Source organism: Hoplias malabaricus, chromosome 14 (genome assembly GCF_029633855.1).
Source record: "Hoplias malabaricus isolate fHopMal1 chromosome 14, fHopMal1.hap1, whole genome shotgun sequence".
Taxonomy (NCBI): Eukaryota; Metazoa; Chordata; class Actinopteri; order Characiformes; family Erythrinidae; genus Hoplias; species Hoplias malabaricus.
This window is the reverse complement of record NC_089813.1, coordinates 9740511-9764641: the sequence shown is the minus strand read 5'-3', so window position 1 is coordinate 9764641 and position 24131 is coordinate 9740511. Positions and strand designations below refer to the sequence as shown.

Below are 24131 nucleotides of genomic sequence, written 5' to 3'. Positions count from 1 at the left end.
AAAGGGTGCCAACTGAAGGAGTGCGTCTGAGGAGAAGTATGAGATGATGACGTTTGATTTGGACAGTGGGTGTGTCTGTGAGCTCAGAAAGTGGGAAGAATGTGTGTAATCTCCTCTGCTGTCCGAGAGCTTCTCTGGCCCAGACTGATTTTCTGAACCGATGCTCTGTGGGGCTTCGTTCCTCCATGATCCTCTCCACAGGTCACCGTCACAACTCATCACAAACCCTGCAGTGGGCAGAGGAAACACGGGTCAGTCACCAGCTTGGACAGGTGCATAGAATTTGGTAAATGATGTTTTGCTTTGACACAAAATCCTTCCCGATTCACACATTTACTTACTAGCTATGTCTCCCTCACATATGACTCTACCAAGGAGGAAGGGTGAAGATCAGCAAGACTCTCAAGACACTAGTCTAGAAGCCATCAAGTGCCACCACATATTTTCTGAACAACTGTTAAGGCTCAACACCCTTGAAGGAGAACACTAGGTGTCAGCCAGCACTGTGCTTTCTCCCTCTCTCCTCCATCCCTCAGCAAAGTTATGCTCTCAGAGCCTTAGCTATGGATGGCTGTGAAGAAAATTACCAGGGGAGAGAGGGCCACACAAAAGCCAGTTATATTTAATTTAATATTAAGACCAGCTTATGTTTTGATGTAGAGGTGCGCATGCAGTTCGCCAGTTGTATAACAACATTACAGAACGGGTTATATTCTTTATTGATGGGTTTGAGTCTGTAATATTTTTTCTATTGATTTTAGTGTAAAAAACGACAACATGCACCAACCCCACGAACGAAAAACAAACCAATAAATAAATGCTGATGGTGGATACAGAATAAAGAATAAAAGGAAGTGTTTGTACCTCCTGGTGAATCTGTGCATGTGTGTGGTTAACAGCTCTTGCTTTCTTGGACTCTGAAGTCTCTGTTGACTTGGGCCCTCCTTCGGATTTCTGACTCTTTCTCTTCCTCCGAGAGTCCTTCGTCCTGTTGCCACGACCTGAGCGTTTCTGCTCCTGTAGCTCGATCTAACACACACACGGCAAAGAGATACAATCAAAATATGTGATGAAGCAATACAATCTGAAGCACAAACCCTATTATGAAGCATCATCTCTGTAGGAGACTTTACAATACATTGATACAAACATTCATTCATTATCTGTAAGCGCTTATCCAGTTCAGGGTCGCAGTGGGTCCAGAGCCTACCTGGAATCATTGGGGCGCAAGGCGGGAATACACCCTGGAGGGGGCGCTAATCCTTCACAGGGCAACACAGACACACATTCACTCACACCTACGGACACTTTTGAGTCACCAATCCACCTACCAACATGTGTTTTTGGACTGTGGGAGGAATACAGAGCACCCGGAGAAAACCCACGCGGACACAGGGAGAACACACCACACTCCTCACAGACAGTCACCCGGAGGAAATCCATGCAGACACAGGGAGAACACACCACACTCCTCACAGACAGTCACCCAGAGCGGGAATCGAACCCACAACCTCCAGGTCCCTGGAGCTGTGTGACTGCAACACTACCTGCTGCACCCCCGTGCCACCCTGATACTAACATTGATGTATTCAAATCATCTGGGCCATCCTCAGGGTAAACATTTCAAATGTGCCTCCGAGCCAGGAGCCTCCGTACCTGTATGAGCGTGTGTAGAGACTGGTGCGGCGGTGGTGATGCTGCTTGGAGGAGTCTGTAGATTGTTTGCGTCTGGTCAAGCGTCACCTCCAGCAGGTCACCCTCTAACTGAAGCTCCTCTAACTGCGCCCTGGTAGCAGGGGCCAGCTCAATTACTGGCCCTTTAAGGCATGACACCAGCGGAAGCAGAGACTCGATCCCTACGATCAAGAATGAAAGTAGACTTAAAGGCTTCGGTTTATTCCTGATAAGCAGAATTACAGTCATATGATTAAGGGAAATAGCCAAGAACTCAAATGTAATACAGTGCTGACCTGTGCTGTTGTGAACGCCTGATTTCTTAATGCCATTTTCGCAGCCAGACTGTGGAAAGATTCAGTTTGCAGTAAGTGGTGGGAAATACAAAAACAAAAAACAGTAAAAGGTAGGAGGTCCTGTGTGTGAATAAAGAGTGACTCCATTTTACAGAATTCAAACAAGGTGTATTCACCTGTACTCCATCAGCAGCTTTCTCTTTGTCCTTTTTCGGGGACTCGCTCTCTTCTGTCAAGTCAATCACACCGTTCTCTGCTTCCTCCGAGTCAGAAAGCACAATAACATCCTCTTTGTTGCCTTTCTTTCTGTTCTCCTCCTCCTGCGGTTGCTCCTCCTCCTTTATCTGAGTCTCTTTGAGCTCTTGCAGTCTCTGGAATGCCTCCTGCAGTTGTGGAGTCTCCAGAGCTTGTTTGGCTCTGCCCTGCCAGGTGATGGCTCTTTCCGTGAGACACTGGAGGGCCTCGCCCTCAGGCAGGCGAACGGGCAACTTCTGCAAGGCTACCAGCAATGCCAGAATCGTCTCTAACCGCGGGCGCCTCGAGCGCTGGCACCGTGGGCACAGGAAACGAGTGTCCCAGTCCCACCAGCAGAGGGAGCTGGAGGGGGGACACTCAGCAGGTCCCAGAACAGAGGGGAAGGGCACACATCCACCGTGGAACCAGTCTTTGCACAGGTGGCAGCGGTGGAGCAAAGACCGTGGTGGGCCTCCACATATGCACACCGACTGGCCGGGTGTGTGCGACGGGAAAGAGCCGCCATTCTGCTGAGGATTATCAGAAGGGAGGGGCACATTCAAGTCCTTAGTGTCGCTCCGCCTCCGCTCTGTCTTAATGTCCCTGGGCTCTGCCTCCCCACCGCCGCTCTCCAGACCTGGCTTGGACATGTTCAGCTGCCGCAGGCGCAGGAGGGCCTCTTTCTCCTGCCGCTCGCCCTCTTTGAACGCCATCACCTGGTGTAGTAAATATATACACAAAATGCTGGAATTATTACTAGCATAAAAGAACAAAGCATTCTTTCTTTCCTTTAGTAATTATAACAATAACTAAACAGTCTGAGAACACTCGCCTGATCAGTGTTTTACAAACCCTTCACTGTTGGAGGGCTAATGTGTAAATCCACTGTGCCTTGTTTAGACAGTTTGCTTACTTTATTGCTATGGTTTGCTTAAAGATTCTTCTATTTTGTGAAGAATAGTTTAATATGAATGAGTAGACATGTTGTCTGATCGTGTGTTTGTGTGTGTGTGTGTCCCATAAGATGACCAGTTCTAACTCACAATGGCTCCTGGGTCTCGCAGGTCCTGAGCAGTTAGGCCCAGCACATTGACATCAGAGTCTGCTTCCGAGTTCACACAGTCTTCCTCTCTTTTTTTCCTTATCTCCACACATGGACACAACACCTGCACATGCAGAAGAACAGTCATTTATCCACACAATTACACTTAGAAGAATTTGGAACAGGGTGCTACAAGCATTCAGTTTTCTGCCTAATTGGCTCTGCTGAGAAATCCTGACAAACCGGTCAGTTTTTCAAAATCACAAAACATACTTATTTCCATCAAAAATTTGTCAAACGAGTCTCACAAGGCAGCTTCTCCTCATAGGTTTTATGTATTTATTTACAACCAATTAACCACTGGCAACTGTGTCCTGTGGCCTTCCTAACCATCTCCTGTCACCCCCTTACCTCCAGCAGGCTGTGCTGACTGTTCTTCTTCAAGAACGTCTTGCTGGCCTTGTCTCTCCAGGAGTGAGCGCTGGCCACCTGAATCTCCAGCTGCCGCAGCTCCTCCATCCGCACAGGAAGGTCCCGGCCGATTGCTACCAAGCCCTCCAGGTCATCCAGACATGGGTAGTGCTCCCCATTCTGCTCCAAAACAACACATACAACAATGTCTCACTTTTAACTTTTAATATGTTCTATCGTGAAAAAAATATAGGTATCTGTTATACAACCAAATGGCCACACCTCCTGTACTACGTTTCAGAATCCTTATATGAAACACTTGTATAATCACAGTATGCTTAGTAAAGATCTTACCTGGATCTCCTCCAGGTCAGTGACCCAAGCACGAGCTCGGCTGAGACAGGCCTGCAGGGAAAGGATGTTGGGCAAACGCACTGGGATCAGCTGGGCCTCGTTCACTATGGCCTCCAATGTGGAGAGAGGATGCTTCTGCCTGCTCCAACCCACATAAAGACAAAAAATGTAAGCATAAAAAGGGATTATGTGTAAAGGTAGCACAATAAGTGCCCTAATTGGCCAATGTGCATGCCTCCAAAATTACAAGTCTGCCTTCGTTGCTGGCCATCAAGTGTTAGATTAGTAGAACAGGGAATTAGTGTACAGGAGGTCCTCGGGTTACGTCAGTCCCGAGTTACGATGTTTCGTGGTTACTTTTACTATATAAAGCCTTGTTTCAACTTAAGTGGTTTTGTGTCGTAACGTGAACTTCGTGTTTGGTGTGTGCGGCGGAAGAATACACGGTTACGCGGCTCGGGACCGAGGAGGATAGGTGTTAGGATAGGATAAGTGCTTACAGTATGTTATTTACGTACAGTATGTACGTATGTTCCGACTTACACCAAAAATTGGTTTACGATGCGATGTAGGAACGGATCAACATCGTAAGTCGAGGACCCCCTGTACTAGTTTTTTCACAATTAAAAGCATCTGATATTTTACATCCTTTGCTTTTTTTTTTTTTTAACTCAAAACAAGTGTTATGTAACAAACGCAAGTATGTTTAAAAGAAAACATGCAAATACTGGCACTATATTTGCCAGGCAAACACCACTAACGGTGAGAGAATGTGGGTCTGAAGTGGATGTGCATAATGTATTCCTTCCTGACCTGTGCTCCAAACAAATCTGGGCCTTTTCCTCCCAGCGTTCAGCAATGGTCAACAGCTCCTGTAGTTCCGCCATGGCTGTCTCCACACTCACACTCTGAGGTACGTTGCAGCCGGCCTCCATCAGGTTTCTCAGTACTGCCAGGGTCACCTCTCCACCCTCAGGCCCTAGAGTCCTCCGTACTTGCTCTAGCCAGCGTCCCTGCTCCTGGAGCCCAGCCAGCAGCTCACAGGCTGGTGCCACAACTGGCAGCACAGCTCCCTCCTCTAGCAGAGCCTGGATATCTGCTTCTCGAGGAGCAGGAGAAGCCGTTTTCCACTCATCTCCATTGGTGTTCACCAGTGCCTGGGCTCTGGAATCAAACTCCTCAATCTTCTGTAATACGGCCTGGGGTAGAGGTTTTACGATAATTCTGTTACTTCATGAGGATTATGTGATTGATAAATGTGAATGGAGAGTTTATTTGAAAGATAGGTAGGTGACATGGCAAGAATATTACGTCATAATACTTCTTGATATTTAATTTTTAATTTATGTTTCATAGCATTGTTAAATAAATTAAATTTTTTTTAAAAATAAGCATGTAGCAGTGCCCACCTGCACATCCCCCAGCTGCTCCATGACACAGGGCAAATTGTGCATAGTCTCCACAAGTGTGCGGAGGTCCTGCAGACTCATTCTGCTGCTCTGGCTGCCGTTCAGGAGTTCTGCGCTCTTGCTCTGGCAACTGTGAATGTCAGCCAGAACTCTTTTGAGTCTCTGGAGCAGCTCATTGTCCGGAAACTTCCGTTCAGCTGCCTCCTCCTTTAACACTTCCAGATCATTAATGCCTAGAGGGGAAAGAGAAAAAAAAATGTAAATAATAATAAAATCAATCAATCATCACAGCAGTCAATATCTAAGACTTTCACAATGGATTCATTAAAACAATTGTCACAGCTTTTTATATTTGTACTATTATCAGCAACAGTGCTTGCCTACCTATTGGTGCTTACCTATTTTGTTGCCCTCTTCTTGTTCAAGGGCTTCCTTCACTCTGTTGGCCCAGGAGTCAAAGGACTCGGCCCGAACCTTTAGCCTGTGCAACATGGACAAAAGTTCATCCAGAGTGTATCGATACCTGGGAGGAGAGAAAAGAAGGGCTATATTAATCGTACATCAAAGATATACCAATTGATCGAAATCTAAACAATGGCCAGACAGGCATTTGAAGAGTGTGCACCTGAGGTAGAGTTTGTCTGTGGGGCAGGAGCAGAGGTCTTGTGTGTGGTAGAGGCAGACTAGGCGCTCTGTGCAGCTGGTGCAGGCCAGAGCAGAGAGAAAACAAGTGGTCTTACACTTATCACACTGCCTCTCATCATCCGGCAACAGCTCAAATGCCTCACGTTCTGCCTCTGTTACGCCCTGTAAGAGACGGTCAAGGGATTAGTACATTGGCACTTTATGAAATTTACCACTGTTAGTGAATGTACCAAATTGCTTCCATCATGACCTGAACTTGGAGTTGCTATGAACAACATTTTGCCTTCAAATGGCAAATCTGCCCAATTTCTTACTTAACTCAAATGCTTCTAATCAGTCAAGAAAAAGTTCAGACCCTGAAAGTTAGCTTTGCACTGGAACAATGAGGCTAACAGAACCAACATGTAGGGGTGGGCGATATGGCCATAAAATATCACGATATTTTGGTGATAACGACTTTCTTGGTGATATGAACAAAACACAAAATAAATTACACATTAATATGAATTATATTAAACTAAATATATTAACTATATATTAATAATATTAAAGGCTTCTTTCTTTTCTAATAAAATGGTTTATTGTACATCTGATATTTTACAACCAAATCATCTCCACAAGCAACTTTTTTGGAGAAAAACTGCCTCCACCTCAGAGCCATTTTCCACCGTAATTCACTGTGGCTAAGTGACTCATGTAAAGAACGTATGCTGTATTATGGGTAACTGCATGACGTCATTACATAAACAGGTCTGAATTTCACAATACTGATTTTTTTAATCATTTTAAAAATTATGACGATATTATTGCGAACCATACAATATGTTCACAAGCTCGGCAGGACTGGCTCGGAACTGTACCTTACTTACTATACCTTACAGAGAAGGGAGGACTGCTGAATTTGTCTTATTTCACGTGAGTATGTCTCTTTGCGGTGGGGAGACATTTTGTGGAGTTAGTGTGTTTTTAAAGCTCCATATAGCCACCTTAAACTTCACACGTTTTACTCCAACCAGTTACATTGAATAAATAATTGTAATTCTTAAAAGCACCAAATTTTTCTTGATCTCCTTTGTTCTTTGGTGGTAGAACATGTAGTATTTATTTTTTAAATAAAATGACCAAGATCCTTTTTTCATTTCTGTATTTATTAGTCATTGGCTCGTTTTCACTTGGCATATCATCAATTCTATTCTGATGTTCTCTTCATACCAACTTAGCTTGTGTCTGCCTCACCTTCTCCAGCAGGGCTTTGCGTAGTTTCCTCTCTTCCTGGACAAAGATGAACATCTCCCGATGGGTGGCAGCAGCCAGGTTCAGGTCCAGCTTCTCCGGGCAGGCGGCCATCTTACAGGTCAGCTCCTCATGAGAGAAAACACAGTAGCGACGGAGCCGACGATAATGCTCGATACAGGAGCGCCCTAGAGGCAGCTACCAAAGAAATAAACATTATTAATTTGCCTCATAGATGCCCATATGAATGATGACAAGCTTTCAGATATTAATACAGTTCTGCAGGCAGTGTACATACCCAATCTGCTGTGCAGAAATTGACGGCTTCAGCAAAGTTATATCCCTGATTGAAGCCACTGTGATATGCTCGGGGGAAAGTAATGACGAACTCTCCTGCACACTGATTGGTACGCACAACCTGAAAAACAAAAACAGCACCGGTTGTAGTCAGCCAGCCAACTCCACCAGATGTAAAAGGAGTTACTTGCTGCTTTGCGCAGGTGACAAATCAGAAATCATTTTAGAGAGTGTGTGGTACTGACTGGTACTCCATGAGACATGAGGATATTAGGGTTCATGATGGTGACGAGCTGATGAAGCAGATCAGGCTGGAATTCAAAGAGTTCAGGAGTGAGTTTTTTCATGACATCTTCCAGCTTCTCTGCTGCTACTGCTGGAACACCATACCATGTCTTGGGCTCACCCCTGTGGGAGAAATACAAGAACAAATATTCTAACATTAAAAAAAAACCCATACATTTCAACAATGAGTGTTTTGATCTAATTTGGGAGGGGGGTGGGGGAGAGAATATCCATATAAATTTATAGCTTTTTCCATTGAATACTGAGCTGCTGTGGGATAGTGCAAATGAGTGAAATTCAGGAAAGGTGGGGCAGAGTGTGTCATGTCAGAAATTTTTTTAGATACAAAGATAATTTAACTGTAATAATATGTTATGAATAATATGAAGACAATTTACAGATTTCGAGGACATGACTGAGATGCACAAAGTGTTATGTACAGGTAACTTGGTCTCCAGGGCCCCTGGTCACCATATTGTGGGCAATAAAGTCACACCATTTTGACACAAGCTTGGAGCTGTGCATCTCATTACATCATTTTATAACAACATGAAGAGTGCTCTGTGCACTTAATGCAGTAAACGTGGCCTGCTGCTAATGACTAATGTTTTGGTGCTGAGTGATAAAGTAAAGAAATTCATATCTGAGGCACTTACTGTAGCCACACACACACACACTAACTAGCGTGCATGCGGGTGCATCCTCAGTGCAGCTACGAGCGGGGTGAAGGAAAAAGTGGATCATACTATTTGTGAGGTAAAAGGGGGTCTGTTGTATGTTTGCTGTTAAATTACATTATATTTAAACCATATCATTTTTATGTTTATAAAATATATTTACAGGTTATCAAAGGCTAACATTGTAAACTCTTATTTTTAAGGGTGCACAAAGAACAACCCTATAAATGGACAAGTAACACCTTAGATTTTAAACAAATGCACTTTGTACTGACTGCCCTGAACCCTGAAATGATAGTCGTTAAATGTACACTTCCCCATGCCTATATTACCCTTTAATCTGGCTAAAAGCAAATGGTAAATGTAGCTGAAAATAGTGCCCATCAGAGCTATAAATAATGCTGTTTGGTTCCACTTACTTTAGTCTGCCATTAAAACAGTAAGCTAACCTGCATACAAACTGCAACGTGTTAAAAAACAGATAAAACCAAAATTGTTTTTAATGTCCAAGGCTTTTTTAAACCTTTGGATTTAACCCACCTTAAGACAAAATAAATACTTATTTTAAGATAACAGAATTTAAGACTTAAGGTTCTGCAGACACCCTGATACAATGGAAAAGGCAGTTACACTGGGCCATTTGTGACATTATTACCAGTGTAAGTAGTTGATGGAGTAACTCCAGTGGTCTTCAATATGCCAGCAGAAGGCTGAGAACACCATACCCACATACAGCCATGGCACCTTCATGCCTGAGATATCTGCATTGATGTGGCACAATACTGACTGTTCCAATACTGGCATCACATTCAGGTTCCAGCCGCTGCGAGCATACTCCTACAACAGGAGATAGAAGTAGGGTTGATAAAATAACACATGCTACAAAGACAGTAAGAATGGGTTTGGTTAGGCAATGAAGAATAGATAGTAACCTCCTCTTCCTCCGATAAATGTCTCTTGCCATTCTTGACAGGGAAGCCACTCCCAAACTCTTTGGAGTGAATGTCAGCTCCATATTCTACAGTAACATCCTCCTCAATACTGCTAACCAACCGCCAAAACTCCTTCTCAACCAGTTCTGTCGGCACCATCTAAACAAAACACAGAAAGAAAAAATATATATCACATATGGAAACAAATTAAAATTAGTTTTCATCCTTCTGATACACTTGTTTAAAGCTTCTTACAGTGGGAGTTCAAATCTTATTTTTGCTTGTGTAACAGACATGTGACAATGTCCCAGAATCCTTTATTTGTTACCCAAGTAAACTGTTAAACATAACTTTTATTTCCCCCTCAATTTGTATTTCTATATATATTCTGGATTTCATCAAAGCACCCTACCCCCATTTTATTTTTATTTTTGGTAATCATGAGATTTTTCCGTTTACAAAATTTGGCGGCCATCAAAGACTTGCGATGTATTATTTTATCCAAGGCAGATTCACTCGTTGACAAACTGAACAAGAATCGACCCATAACAGGGTTCCCACCCCCACATTTGAAGCTTTTTTTGTTTGACGTTTGAAACTTAATGCTGTGGTCTGAGAAGGTCCTAAAAACATACAGAACAACAGGTACCTTCCTGCCTTTTTACTCCTTGAGTTTATTCAACCAGAGCAGCTCAACAGCTGTGTTTCTAACAAAATCATGTTAGGAGCAATACATGGGATTTTGTTGGATACTGTCTCTCCAATACTTTTAATTAATCAGTTACATTCATGTGTAGGAACACTAGTGCCTTAACTATTCTATTTGAACAAGATTAATCAATATAACAACAGACATTTAAAACTTGTGGTGTATACATTGTTACATTAATTTGGGGATGTTACTTTAGTAACTCAGTTAATCACCGCTAGGCTCAGATCTACATACACACAAATACTACTCACATGGACTGGCATGTTGAAGTAGTCGGCCTTGAACGTGTCGGCCATCTCGCCGAAACTCTGTAATGTGTATTCCCGTGTGGCCTGCTCAAAGCCAAATGCTTCAGTAGGTTTCTTGCACTCCTAAAACATACAGCGCAAAAGATTCAACCCAGAAGAACTGTGACAAGTATAGGAGCTCACAAAACACTCGTATATGGCAAGAACATACTCTAAATGTTTCTTTAACATTATTCCAACAAATATGTTTTGTAGTGAAATTGTCTTTCATTTGTTGGATGTGCATTTCTCTGGCATTTCTCACCTCTGCCACACATTTGGGACAGTGCCAGTTCCCCTTGGGTGGGTCTGTGAGAGGAGGCAGGAGGCAGAATGTGTGATAATTATCATCACAACCATCACATAGCAGCAGCTTCTCGTCCTCGTCCCCACGGCCACACATTCGACACACAAATGAATCCACCTGCAGGATTAGGGTAATACGGTTTAACGTGTGTGTAGATCACAAAACGTTCAAGTCGATTTCATAGTATGAATAGTTAAAACTTTCAATCGTGATGGAAACAAACAATTTTACATGTACTGCCAGAGTGTGCAATCTCTTCATGATTTCTGAGTTTATAATGACACATTTCTATATTTCTTGTCCTTTTTTCAGAAGAAAACCTCAGCGACAAAAACTAAAAAGGCCACAAGTCTTTCATTTCAATTCGAAGCTCAACTTAATGCAAATGACCAACAATACCCTTTGTCCATGTCTGAGGTCCTTGATTTTACAACCATGATTATAAAAACCAAAATTAGCTTTGTGTTAAGACAATATATAGCTGAATTCACTATGAGGGGCTGCTAAGTAAAATGTTATGTTGAATGCATTTCCGTTCACTCTCATCAAGGTTTAAGCATGTGAGCCACATTGTTTACTAACTAGGTCTGGGAGTAATATACAGATAATGTGTCCGCATTGTACCATTATACAAACAGAGACAACAATCTAGTCTGCTCCAGTTAAGCACTGATTTATACTGGTTTCCACTTCGGTCTTTTTTCTGTTCCTAAAAATGTAGTTTGCCGGAGTGCACAATCAAGTCAAATGTGATGCCAGGCTGTTGGAAACGCCCACCAGTGAGTACAAGGCTACCCATAAAACACAGTGATTTATCACCCACAGTGTGTACTTAGGGTTAAAAATGAAGGCGTGCAGCCCAGCGGAATAGACTGCTTGACCTTGAATGCATCTCTGCCCTCTGTAAGCAAATGGACTTTGGGCAGCAGATCTTTGTCTTCTTCAGCCAATCTTAAGACTACAATTATATTCTTTGATTCCCTTATTCTTCTGTTTTAAGCTATTTGTCCATTTAAAGTGTGTTCATGTTGAAAACTATCTCCACTGTCAAGACTGAGCCAGCAAAAAGTGCACCTAAAAGGTAGAAATGGCTCTATTTACATTATCCTTTGGCAGACAATTTGCAGTTCCACCTCCTTCATCCTAGCTGTAGACTGTATGTGACTTTGTCCATGCCTATTTATGATATATGCATACTTTCTAAATAATAAATGTCATCATCATGATCATCATTGTCTTTTCTGCTTGTCCATTTCAGGGTCGCAATGAAATAATAATAAATGTGCGTTAAAATAAAATGGTTTGCCACATGGGGTAGGCAATAGGTTTGATACGGATTCTTTGCTGCATCAAGGCTACTATTACGGCTTTTTATAACAAAGAATCACTGGAGAAAATTACCGATTGCACCTTTAAATGGGAAAACTAATACTGCTCTACCAAGTTGGTGCCTGTAACATGCATGTGGACACTTACAAACTGAGGATTGCTGAGGTTGCGCCTGAGCCTCATGGTCATCTTGGTGCAGGGTTCATCTTTAACAGAGCCGTCAAAGCCATCAGCACTGTCCTCCTCCTTTTTCTTCACCTCATCCTTAATGATGAGGTTTGGAGGAGGCGGGGGTATGTCTGATTCTGACCTTGTGACTTGTATCTCTCCTGGTTCTTCTTTAACGGTGCCAGCAGCACTGCCGTCTCTAACTATTACTGTCTGGGGTAGCTCATCTGATGTCAGAGAGAGGGATAGAAGAGGACAAGGACATTGTATGGTATTCTCAACTGACAGGTTTTATTTTGGCCTACGTTGAATGTGGCACATGATAAAACCAACACAAAAAGTGGTATACCTTTTTTCCTGGCCTTGTCACGTGCCACAAGGCCAAGGCCCATCATCTTGGGTCCAGCTCCATAGATCTGCAGTTTCTTCAATTCTGGATTCTTCTCTATGTCCTCCTCTGTGGGCTCCGGCTGAAAACCACAGGCCAAAGGTCAATGGAAACACCAGAGTGTTAATGTCATTACATTTTTTCATATTTCTCATAGTGCATAGAAGTCCGCTGGAGTTAGCTACCACTGTCTTTGACAAATTCATAACTACTGGCAAAACTAATGGATTTCAGTAAGTTCAAGGAGCCCTGACTTTTACTTGTGTGGATATTTGCTTATTTAAAAAAATCTGGTAGGGGTCAGCAATATCAAGGCAGATTATCATATAAGAATGGTTTAAACAACACTGTGAAATTCAGAAAATGAATCCATTTAACAAGGAACAGGAAGGACAAACCTAAAACTTGTAAAAACAATTAATAAAAAGGAGCAGATCTGACATAGTCAGAAAAACACATTGACCATAGTTTGCAATAATGGCAACAAATTGCCAATATTGCTCACCCCTAGCTTACAGACTGGTAAATCCTGAGTTCTGAATCCGGAAGTGACATTTGTACCTTGTATTTAATACATCATATTTTAAAAATGAACGGCAAGAATCTTTACACAAAACCTTTCATTGCAATTAAACATTCGAAGGTGGCAAATGCAAGAAAAGCAGCAGCCAAGCTGAAAATTTGAGAGACTGAAACAGCAGCAAAGGTGAGGTCAGAAGCAGCAAGTAGCCCAAACCAGGTGAATTAATAAGAAATCTCACCATAAGAGAAAAACCAAGCAAGCTGGCATTGTCATTTACATAGCGAGAAAAAGCAAAGCCTTGTTTTATTGCCCAAAAATGGTTAGAATGCAAACTAATGAGAAAAATGAAGGAAATGGCAGCACACAGAGGCAGGGAAGATTATTACGGTTAGTCTAGCTTATGTACACCAGACATCAGCCAATACAGGTGTGGACCAAGAACAGACAAGACAGAGTGTAAGACAGCACAAGTATTACACATCAGTGGGAGCGAAAGAAAATAGTGTGAGAGCAGAAGGTGTGTTAATGTGAATAAGTAATATGAAAAGTGGAAAAAACAGACACACATACAGAGAGAGACAGAGAGAGAGAGAGCACAAGCGAGAGGCAATACCGAAATGTGTTGAGTGCCAGTGGTAAGAGGGTGGTGGGTTGGATCCTCTGGACCCTGCATGGGGAGACAACAACCATAACAAAATGGACTCCAGAGACAAAGAGGGAGCGACTGGGGGAAAAAACATCAATGAATCGACAGTAAGGAATCGGACAAAAAGAAGGATAGTGATAGAACTGAGGAAGGCTTTGCATGTGTTTATGAGTGGTTTGTTGTGTTTATTTTGTAAACATGTGCACTGGACGTATATTTCATATCTGAATGCTTGTTTCATCTCACAGAAATATTAACCAGTAAATTATGAAGTGGAGAGTGAAGGCTGACACTTTCTATAGTCTACTTCTTCATACATATGTATATATACGAACATGGTGTTTTGGCAACATTTACCTGAAGCAGGTTAGTAAACTCTTAGGCCAAGGTCATTTATGATATCCTTAGTTTTTGCGGGATGCCATTGTTTATATTAGCCACCATTTTCATTACACAAAAACAGAACTCAAACAAAATTCTTTCTTTTTCCAAAACTTGTAGTTTTCATTTGACAATAAAATTAAAGAAATATGGTGAGGAAACCTCACCCATTTAGCCTCATGGTTTGTTAACAGCCCTGTACCTGACCAATCACCTGTAATTTTCAGACTACTTTATTCGGCTTTAAGCCAAAAACAAAGAACTTTAGGCAGACAGTCGCAGTACATCATTATCCTCCAAGAATCTGTTACACTCTCAGAGCACAGGGTCAGCATGATCAAATTTTCCTTCTAAAAAACATGAAAAGAACGAGACAAAAGATTACCTGGCTTATGTCTGTAGTTATGGCAAAAATAAAATAAAACATGGGTTAAATAATTACTGCCAGTATGATCTAGATATGAATAACACTGATTCTGTGACAAGAGCACAGAAATGCATTAGAGACTAAACATGCTAACAGTTTTCCATTAGATTCTATGACAAAATGCTAATATGGCAAACTGAGGATAATGACTTTTTCCTCCTCATTATGTAACACAGTGACGCACGTCTGTGCTTTTAATGTTGTACATGACTCTTCAGTGAAGGGAGAGGAGCTGTGTAGATAAATAAATCAATCTTTCAGGCTTTTATTTGTGTCACACTCCAAACCCAGACACTCGATCCCCAAAATCCCTCCCACAGAAAGGGGAAGGAGAATGAAACTTAAGGATATTTGGGGGCAGTTTCCAAACTAAAGTAATACTTGCAATAGTCTGAAGACAAGGTGTAGAAACATTTGGAACTTGTCCCTCCCAATGCTAACAGAAAGTAGATGAGCATCAGGCTTGATGAAGAACTGCAACACAGGCTTTTTTTTTTTGAGGCTTTGGAGGTGTGCGTGCTTACCCATGAACCTCTGTATATATATATTATTTATAGATGTGTTAAATCAGCCTTGACAGTAATGTGTATTTATCACAGGTGCTCCACATTTGACCACAAGTTCATTCTTATTCTATCTTTTAGTTTAGTGCATTATGCTCTGAATTTAATATGGTTTCACAATCACACTAGAGTTATGCCTCTTTCACACACGTACAGTAATCCAGAAGGGTTCCGTCGTTTACCTGGAGGAGCTGTATGTGTGAACCACCCACAAAATTTATTGTGGGCTGGTAGCAGCCTAGTAAAGACAGCACATATAAGAAAGGCAGAGAAAATGTTCCAGAGTTTCTTCTGCACAAGCTGCACAGGTGATGTGCCACACCTGAAGCATGTGTACTCTGCGAGAGTGCACCTGACGCAGAAAACCTGATATTCTCCAGAGTTCCGGAGTGTGAAAGAGGCATTAGCTTTAGGCTACATTCATTTGTGCAAGAACTGTTAAAAATGTCTGAATTACTTAAAACTAAAGGGTTAGAAAAGTGGGTGTTAATTTATTTCTATGTGAATTAATTTCTTACTAAACTTTACATTAAAAACTGATTAAGGTTATGAATATGCAACTAAAAAGGCCATATGCCTGCAAAGCAAAGGCACATTATGAAATTGAGCGAATATGAAAAGGACTAACATTAAAATGGCAGGAAACCAGGATAAGGCCAATGGGGTGATGAACATGATGCAAGTGGAAAATGATTTTCAGAGGGAGGGAAAGAGCAAATACAAAAACTAGAGCAAGAGAGAAAGCATGAGAGAAAAATTAAAACTGTTAAGGCCTAACTGTTTGAGTGAGAGAGAGAAATGCAAGCTGTACCGTTTAGCAGCAATGAGACCAAAGGGGCAATGGTAGCGGGGCACAGATGCATTCTGAAAGCATGACAGCAAAGTGCAAAGCATGCTGGGACTTGTGTCCTGAGCAGTGATTAGTGAAAAGCTTTCAAATATACTACATACACAAATAGCACACACACAGAGATGGATCAGTTGAAAGTGAAGTGAAAATTTTAATACTTTAGTTAAATATCCTTAACACAGTGTTTTCTAAAAGAATAGGCCATTAAAGTCAGAGATGCAAGCGAGAAGCTATAATATATTAAGTAACTCAGGATCATGAATTAACTCCTAGTTTGAAACAGTAATAAATGCTATATTTGTGTTAGTATGAGGAAAACACCAATAAATGTGACCAAGCTTCTGATGGATTAAGAGAAATTGTCTATTATATAATTGTTTTATACTTATTTGGAATTAAGACGTTTATGTAGAAAAACAATATTAACCTGGCATTTCCATTAGAAAGGTACAGTACTCAGACTCTTAAGCAAACTGTTAAAACCATCTTAGCATTAAGTGTGTTCAGAATAATGCTACACTTCAATGTGTTTTGCATTTATAGAAGTACAATACATTGGTATAGTGCCCATTGCCACTCCACTGACTTGTTCAAATCCATCATTAAGCAGTCCCGATTTAACTAATCAAGCACTGATTAGTGACTGCAGGTATGGGGAGACACCTAAAAATAACACTGAGCTGATATAAATAGAGTGGTTCACCAGTAAATGACTACTAATTCTGTTAACATTATTTGCATACATTTTATTATAAAACAATTACTGGAAAAATGAATACTTGTGGAAAGTTGCGTTAAAATTATAATAAATTATTACATGTCCCAATACTTATGCACAGAATTATGTTGAAGTAATAAGCATAATAATCCTAATATGAAAGAGTGACGAGGATTAAAGAGTTAGTCTCATTGGTTTCACCAAAGCTAGAAGTACAACGGTCTGATGATTCACAGCACAATAGATAAACAAGGACATTGTTGTTTTTAGCTAGTTGCCATGACAACAATTAAGTGATGATCTCTTAAAAAAATTATAATTAAATAATAGCATTGTGTTTAATAATAATAGTTTTTACTTTGTGTTTAGTAATATTGTTTTGGTATTGTGCTTTGGGATTGTCATTTAAAATATTCGCTAATAAAGGCTTTTAGTGTATTGAATCTGAGGGGGAAGTACGGATGGCCAAAGTTTTTTCAAAATTTGACTGACTGGCCTACTACAGAAGCTACTCACCTCAGGCTGTAGACGATTAGCTCGTCGTCCATAACTGCTTATCTTTGAAGGCTGGACAGATTGGCGAAGGGGGATGGAGTGGGGTTTATACTCTTTATCCACATCGTCACTTTCATATGGCCTGGGCTTACATGGCTGCACAGAGGTAAATACAAAAATGTGTCTTTACGCACAAAAGAAAAAAAAATCGAATTTACCATTTCCTTTCCAAGGGTATTTTCACACCTGACTTTAATAGAACTCTTCTTAGTAAGGTTCTTTTGGGCCAATGTGAAAAAAGTAACCGCACTCAGTTGCAGACCAAAACAGTAGAGCAGTTTGCTTCTGGTGAGAATGCAATCTAACTTAACTATAAGTTGTATGAAGCAGGTTGGTGTTAACGGCTCCTAAAGACAAGGGTGCTTTGCATATTTCACGCAGCAGAGCACATAATCAGAAATAGAACAGAACATGAACTTGTCCAGATCATATGACCTTTTCCACAGGACCAATCAGCAGTGAGAGCCTTCTCACGTGATTTGCGGTGATGCGTTTTGGTGCACTAAGACTATTTTCCGTGTGAAAACCAAACAAACCCAGGGGGACATGCTCCAAGATTAAGAACTTCTTAACCGATTCAGAGCAGAGCAAGCAAACAGATGTGAAAACACCCTAAAGGTTTTACTATAGTCATAGTTGAGTGATCAATTCCATGCAAGTACACCAATTCTGAAATAATTAATTTGTCAATTCTTTGTCCAATTCTGGTAAGAATCAAGTGCTCACAGGCATGAAACAACACAAAAACAAATCAATAAGAAAAAACAGGTAGGCTACCGGTAGACTGGCACCAGACTGGAACATCTCATAAGGATAAACAATCCTCTCGTAGTGCGACCTCAGGAGAGAGCCGATGTTCTTGCCCGGTGGGTAACCGAGCTTCTGGGCCACACGAGCCCATCTCCTCTCTTTACAGACCGTCTCAAACCCTCCTTCTTCGGTGACAATCTGCAATACGGTCATTAAAAAGTGGTCAGTACCAGGCCAAAAAACACTAGACAAATACTAAGGTTTTTGTCTAATCCCTAAAAGAAACACTGAGAGACAACTTACACAAAGAGTAAACAGCAAAAATAAATAAATAAAACACAGATTGAAAAGATTTGGTTAAAGATACTGCAAAGATAGTGGAGGGAAACTAAATATAAATAGGTGCAGATTGCCACGACCGCTGTGTCTGAAGTAGCCACTGAATGAATACTCAAGGCAGCCTTTACCTCTGGGCTGGCAAGTGCCACCAGCAATCAGAAGAGAACTTTCACAAGGCTCTCAAGTTGCAGTTTGGCATGTTATTAACACTTCTCACTTTTTTTTTTTTTTTTAAGAAAAATGTTTTGCCAATAGAATAACAATAATAATAAAAAATATATATAATAAAATAACTTTAACAATTGAAAAAATGAAGACTATAAAAATAAGAATATATGTGCCCTCGGTTTAGTAACCCATACTCTCAGTTTATGAACAGTACCAACTAGTCAGAGAAATACTTTCCAAGTAATGAAGTCATTCATCTCTAGAAATATACCAAAAGTACCTTAGCTAAGCTGAAAAGGTCTAGAATGCGTCGCTCTAGGTTTGGGATTTTGAGAGAGGATCCCTGAATCTCCCAGAACTTGGCAATTCTGTCGAGATAATTCAGCTTCACTCTTGTCTCAGCCTGAAAATGCAAAAATCGTAGCGTTTTAGCTCATACCGTTCTTAAGACATAAACTGATATATAACATGCAAAACGTATAGATAAATTCAGAAATGCACACTATTTTTAAAGTAAAACAAACCACACCACACTTTAGCTCATGCCCAGTCTGAGATAACATAATACATGATGAACACTGGAGAGTGCTATTTATGTGGGATTTGCCTAATGTGATTAGTGGGGTGGATAAAAACAAGCGCTGCTTCAACACACCTCCAGTTCATTAAGTCTCTGGATACGAGGTGTAAAGTGGAAATTGTCCACCTCCACAGCAAAGGGCGGCTGCCAATCCTGTGAGAGACACATCAGAGTATACCCTTCTTTAAAGCAAGACTTTTGGATTTGATTTTTGAAAAACCACTTCAGCAGGCTGACCCTGCACGAACGCTACTGCTTTTGTTAGCGCTTAGCAAAAAAATGTTAAAAGGTCAAGTTTAGACATCAACACGTCAATCAAACACACACAAACCCATTGCACTTTGCATTACCAGTCAAACAACTTGCATCAGCAGAAAGATTTTCAGAAAATGATACTTACTGGTGGAGGGCGGATTTTGCATATTCCAGACTTTTCTGCAATTGGACGGATTTTGGCGATGTAACCAAGGGGATCTGCAAACTCCTCCCATGATGGCTCAAATACTGGACACTCTGGCGGTGGAACAAACTCATCCCCTCCCTCCATTGCCCTAAAAACAAATTCAGAGAAAACTAAGGGAAAATGCAACAGCTTTTTAAAAGCACAGAAGGAACACTCTTTTTAAATGTTCATATTAAAATCCCCTTGCACTGTAAGAATTCAGTTATGTACCACTGAGGTCTTTCTGCCCTGTGAATACAGAATTTTACTGTTATTTCATGGAACAAGTCCTGGTTGTACCTTGTTCTGTGAAATGTTTAAATGTTTTTTTTTTTTTATAAAATATTACCTCCAAATCAAATAAATTGATAAAATATTCAACTGAAACACACACTATTTATTCAGACAAAAGATGTCCAGCTCCTGTAGACAAACTATAACTGCTGTTAAAAATAACACTTGTCACATAAAAACCCCTTTCTTCCAAATTTTCAAACGGACTGTTGAGAACATCCAAACTACAACCAACCTACAGACTTATTTATCCACAGCATTTAAAACATAATAGTTTCATAGACACTATTACAAATGGCCAGTAAACCTGGACTTAAACAAGCCAGCAAGCAATATGGAGAGGAATGGAGAGAGAAGAAACATAGAAATATCTAAAAGTTTAGTCCTATTGTGTGTGTTTTTTTTAAAACAATTAACCATTAACATAATTTGTATGCATTAACATGATAATGTTCTAACAATTTGCTTTAATGCAGTTAACACATTTTCATAGTTTGTCCATGTGAACCATCAATCCCGCTAGGCTAACTGAAGCCAGAGATTCAGTGCTGAAACATTGTGCTCATGAGTTACTAAAAGTAACAAATCCGTTCTGATTCAGATGATTTCTCAGATCTTATGCCTAATACTAAACGAACCTATATAAAAGAGGAGGAGGTATACTTCAGGGTAATAGATGAGCAAACATAACAATTATTATTCATCCTATCATGTATATAACTGTACAAACATGTATTTTAATTACTCAACATCCATATTAAATATATCTAATCATAAGATTAAGGAGGAAGTTCTATTGTTTTTTTACATTTAGAAAAATGTGTGGAATTCCTCTTTAACCATCCTGCAGGCATTGACTCCATTAACACTCACTGTTGGAGCCATGATTTTCCTCCAGCAATCAAAGGCCATGAACTACAACCGTGCCATCTCTCCACCTCTGTGCCTGAGAGTTTACAGCTAGACACAACCTACGCAGCACTAACAAAAAGGGGAATTTAAGTCAGCATGTCAAGTTTACTGCTTTATTAAGCTTTTCAGTTTTCTTAAATCAAATATAATAATGGTCTGTTCCGCTTCAATATAAATAATAACCGTCTGTCTAATTGTACGCTCATAAATCAACAAACCCGTAATTTCATCGTTTATCCAACAAAACATCACTTTGCCAAAATAGTCCATGTTCTTTAAACGGTCACGTAGGCACTTGCTCCTTAAACACGCTAGCGTTCGCTGTTAACGACAAGGAATGAATAATACACGGAGTTGTTAAAAAAAAAGAAGAAAAAAACGAAAAAAAAAAAACAAACAAACAAACAAAACCCCCCCGAAAATTTATTTAAAATTTATCCACAAAATTAAATCCAAGTACAAGTTCAATATTAGAAGTGTTCGTTCCACCTTAAAACGGAGCAGCCACTAAAGCATTTAAGGTGGAACGGAAATCTCGAATTAAAAATGTTCACGAATAAGGAGCCTACTTCGGCTTCGACGGACAAGTTCACTCTTTTTAGTACAAATAATGGAATTTCCACTGAAACAAAATAAAAAACATTTAGACATATTACCAATAGTTAAATTGTGTGAACTCAAGAGCTAGCGGATAGCTAATGGCTTATTTGAACGATGTACCATGAAATAATTCAAACGCTTGTTTCAAGCAGGATATAAAGGAACCTAAGTGTCTTAAACGTGTAAATAAACGGGTATGGACTTCGTTTGCGTTCAAGCAGGTCGAATATTGATTATATATGTGAAAAAAAAAACAGGATACAATGAGACAAATCCAACCAAAACAGTTCACTGACATGGCTAATACAAGGCCAGGGCCTAGAGTCAGACGCTCAGTCTGTAAAATAATCGCCCTGGTGTAAAATAAGCGTTATCTGCATTACACAGCTAACTACATAACATAAAACACTATAAAGGTAGACAATGTACTTTAATAACATTGTTTACATCTCAATTATGTAACTTAAGAGTTGAAAAATCAATGGGATCCTTCTTTAGTTCGGTCCTGCCCCATATCTGCCTTTGTTTACGTTGATGAATTATATTTATGGCCAACATTAAACACAGCCTTCCTGTGGGTTAGAACCCAGTAAGCCAATATTCTGAGTATTCTCCAGAAAGTTTGTCACACTGTCAAGATATGAAACAGCAAGATGTAATACATATCTGACAGGATAATGAACCTGACAAATCTCATGACAGAGCTCTAATTACCAAAGTCAGACAACTGTGTATCAGGCTTTTATGAATTAACTTAATAAGCTGTCAATAACGTGTACCTGGCTAACTATCAACCCTCAATTCCAGGAAACAACAATGCCGATGAAGAGATTGAGAGTTTGTCATTCAAATTAAGGGCAATTTACACCTTCGTGAAGAGTACTATTTTAGTTGACGTTAACAAGAAAATAATGTGCAAGGCCGGAGTGTATTAGCACATATTAAAAGTTAATGCGCTCAATGAACTTAAGGCCAGCGAATTTATAACATTCTACTTCCACATTGATCACAAGGCTGAAAGAAACGTTTCTATTCACCAGCAGGACATTCTTACTCGAATAGGAGAAAAAAATCAGCTAATCAGCTTCCCAAGACAATGGATAACAACGTCTAGCATGTATACACTCATAACTTATTTAAAAACAAACCAGCTTGATATCAGAAAGTAACATAGCTGGTATACAGCAGTTCGTTTTTGTACTCAAGAAGTTTTTATTAAAGCTGTCCAGCCTTCCATTCCCACTTTAATGGTGCGTTTACGGATGAACCGAAAAAAATCGAATAATCAGCTGGTGTCCGGTCCACCTTAAATGGTGCATCAGTTAACGTTCACTGCACTTAAGGTGGATCGGAAAACGCGACTAAGAAACTGGTGAAGAAAACTTCAGCGTCCACACAATGATCTTACACTCCGCCACTTCGTGTCTTCAAACGCGTCGTGGTGTTGTTTCAAAGCAAATATAGGCCCAGATTCAGGCAGAGAGAAAAGCTCCGGGCAGTGTGTGAGTCTCGGAGGATCTCGGTCTCTATTGTTCGGCTGTGGGTCGCTCTCAGGGCGGCTGCACATCTGCGGCCTTCCGCTCTCAGCCCATCACAGCGCCCAGGAGCTCAGCCACGGCGCTCATTCCACTATATTCCCGTTCAGTTCTTATGTCTGTACTCGTATGACCGTACTGGGCACTTCTTCAGTTTGACCCGACACATACACAAGCTTCAAAACGTAGCAGTGGACAGTTTTTCTCTTTGCGATCTATCCCTGTCGGAGCTACACGCCATTTTGGGTTTTTCATCACAGCCTTAGCACAACCTCTCAAGAGCCATCGATCAAACGCATACAAGCAGTATGGACACGCTGTTGTTCCATCCTTCCGCCAGCGAGTTACATGTAAAATAGTCCCAGTTTAATAACAGATCCGTATTGAAAGGGGAACCCGCTTTCGAGCAAAACAAAAGGTCTAAAGACCCACAGAATAATAAAAACACACTCTGCACTCTACGGGATAAGGCAGTCTTGTGTTATTTTAGCTTTTTAGGTTCAGGGAGAGATGAAACGGCGCGGATTAATACGAACAATGATCGCAAGGCTCTCTGAGAGAACTAGTTCCGGCGAGAACGGTTTGCGCAGATGGCCAGTAAAACCAGGTGAGCGGACAGCGACGACCAGAGGAGGTAAGATTATACTGTACTTTATTATGGGTCATCGATTAAACCCATCTCTGGTCACCAACATTTGACATTTATATTTTATTTATTTATTTTGAATAATGCTTTAGAATGTGGCTTAAATGTAATCGTACACCAATCAAATAATCATCTCCGCCTGATTGCTGGTCTAAAGCATGCACCACAACTTGACAGATGTAGGTTTATGCTCATATTAAAGCCCTATACAAACTGGATAATTTCGTCGTTTATGATAGATTCTTTAACATTAGGAGGCTGAGTGAGTAGTGTGATAGCAGATACTGAACATAATTTCAATGCACAGGAGTATTTTAAAGGATCCAGGGTCATTCTGGTGGAAAATGCAGACTACGTATGTCAAAGTATACCTGGGTTGCAGACATTTTGATTATTACAAGGAACAATAGCAGGGTTTTTGCAAATCCCATTCTATATTTGTCATAGGAAAATTCAAATCACTATGACTTGGTCCAAATGTCTTTTTACTGAGTGCAGAATAAAGCCTGACTCCAGAGGTTT

The 24131-nt window shown here is 40.6% G+C and overlaps 1 protein-coding gene across 2 annotated transcripts; it reads right to left on the bottom strand.

Annotated features, from left to right (window-relative positions):
- Nucleotides 1-410: 410 nt before the first annotated feature.
- kdm5c (lysine demethylase 5C) lies at nt 411-23249 on the bottom strand. 2 transcript variants are annotated; one of them, XM_066644169.1, is made up of 28 exons: nt 22837-23249; nt 19581-19731; nt 19256-19333; nt 18881-19003; nt 18121-18291; nt 17305-17439; nt 13817-13870; nt 12642-12762; nt 12272-12519; nt 10754-10912; nt 10453-10572; nt 9490-9648; nt 9213-9394; nt 7841-8003; nt 7597-7716; nt 7302-7496; nt 6046-6227; nt 5819-5943; nt 5421-5653; nt 4825-5210; nt 4012-4150; nt 3658-3837; nt 3248-3370; nt 2147-2920; nt 1971-2019; nt 1657-1856; nt 835-1029; nt 411-446 (listed from the first exon to the last, which is right to left on the bottom strand). In XM_066644169.1, exons 2-28 carry the CDS (start codon nt 19725-19727, stop codon nt 426-428), a joined length of 4782 nt encoding a protein of 1593 aa, XP_066500266.1. In that variant the 5' UTR covers nt 19728-19731; nt 22837-23249; the 3' UTR covers nt 411-425. The 2 variants fall into 2 exon arrangements, with proteins under 2 accessions (XP_066500266.1, XP_066500267.1); XM_066644170.1 differs by lacking the exon at nt 13817-13870.
- Nucleotides 23250-24131: the final 882 nt, after the last annotated feature.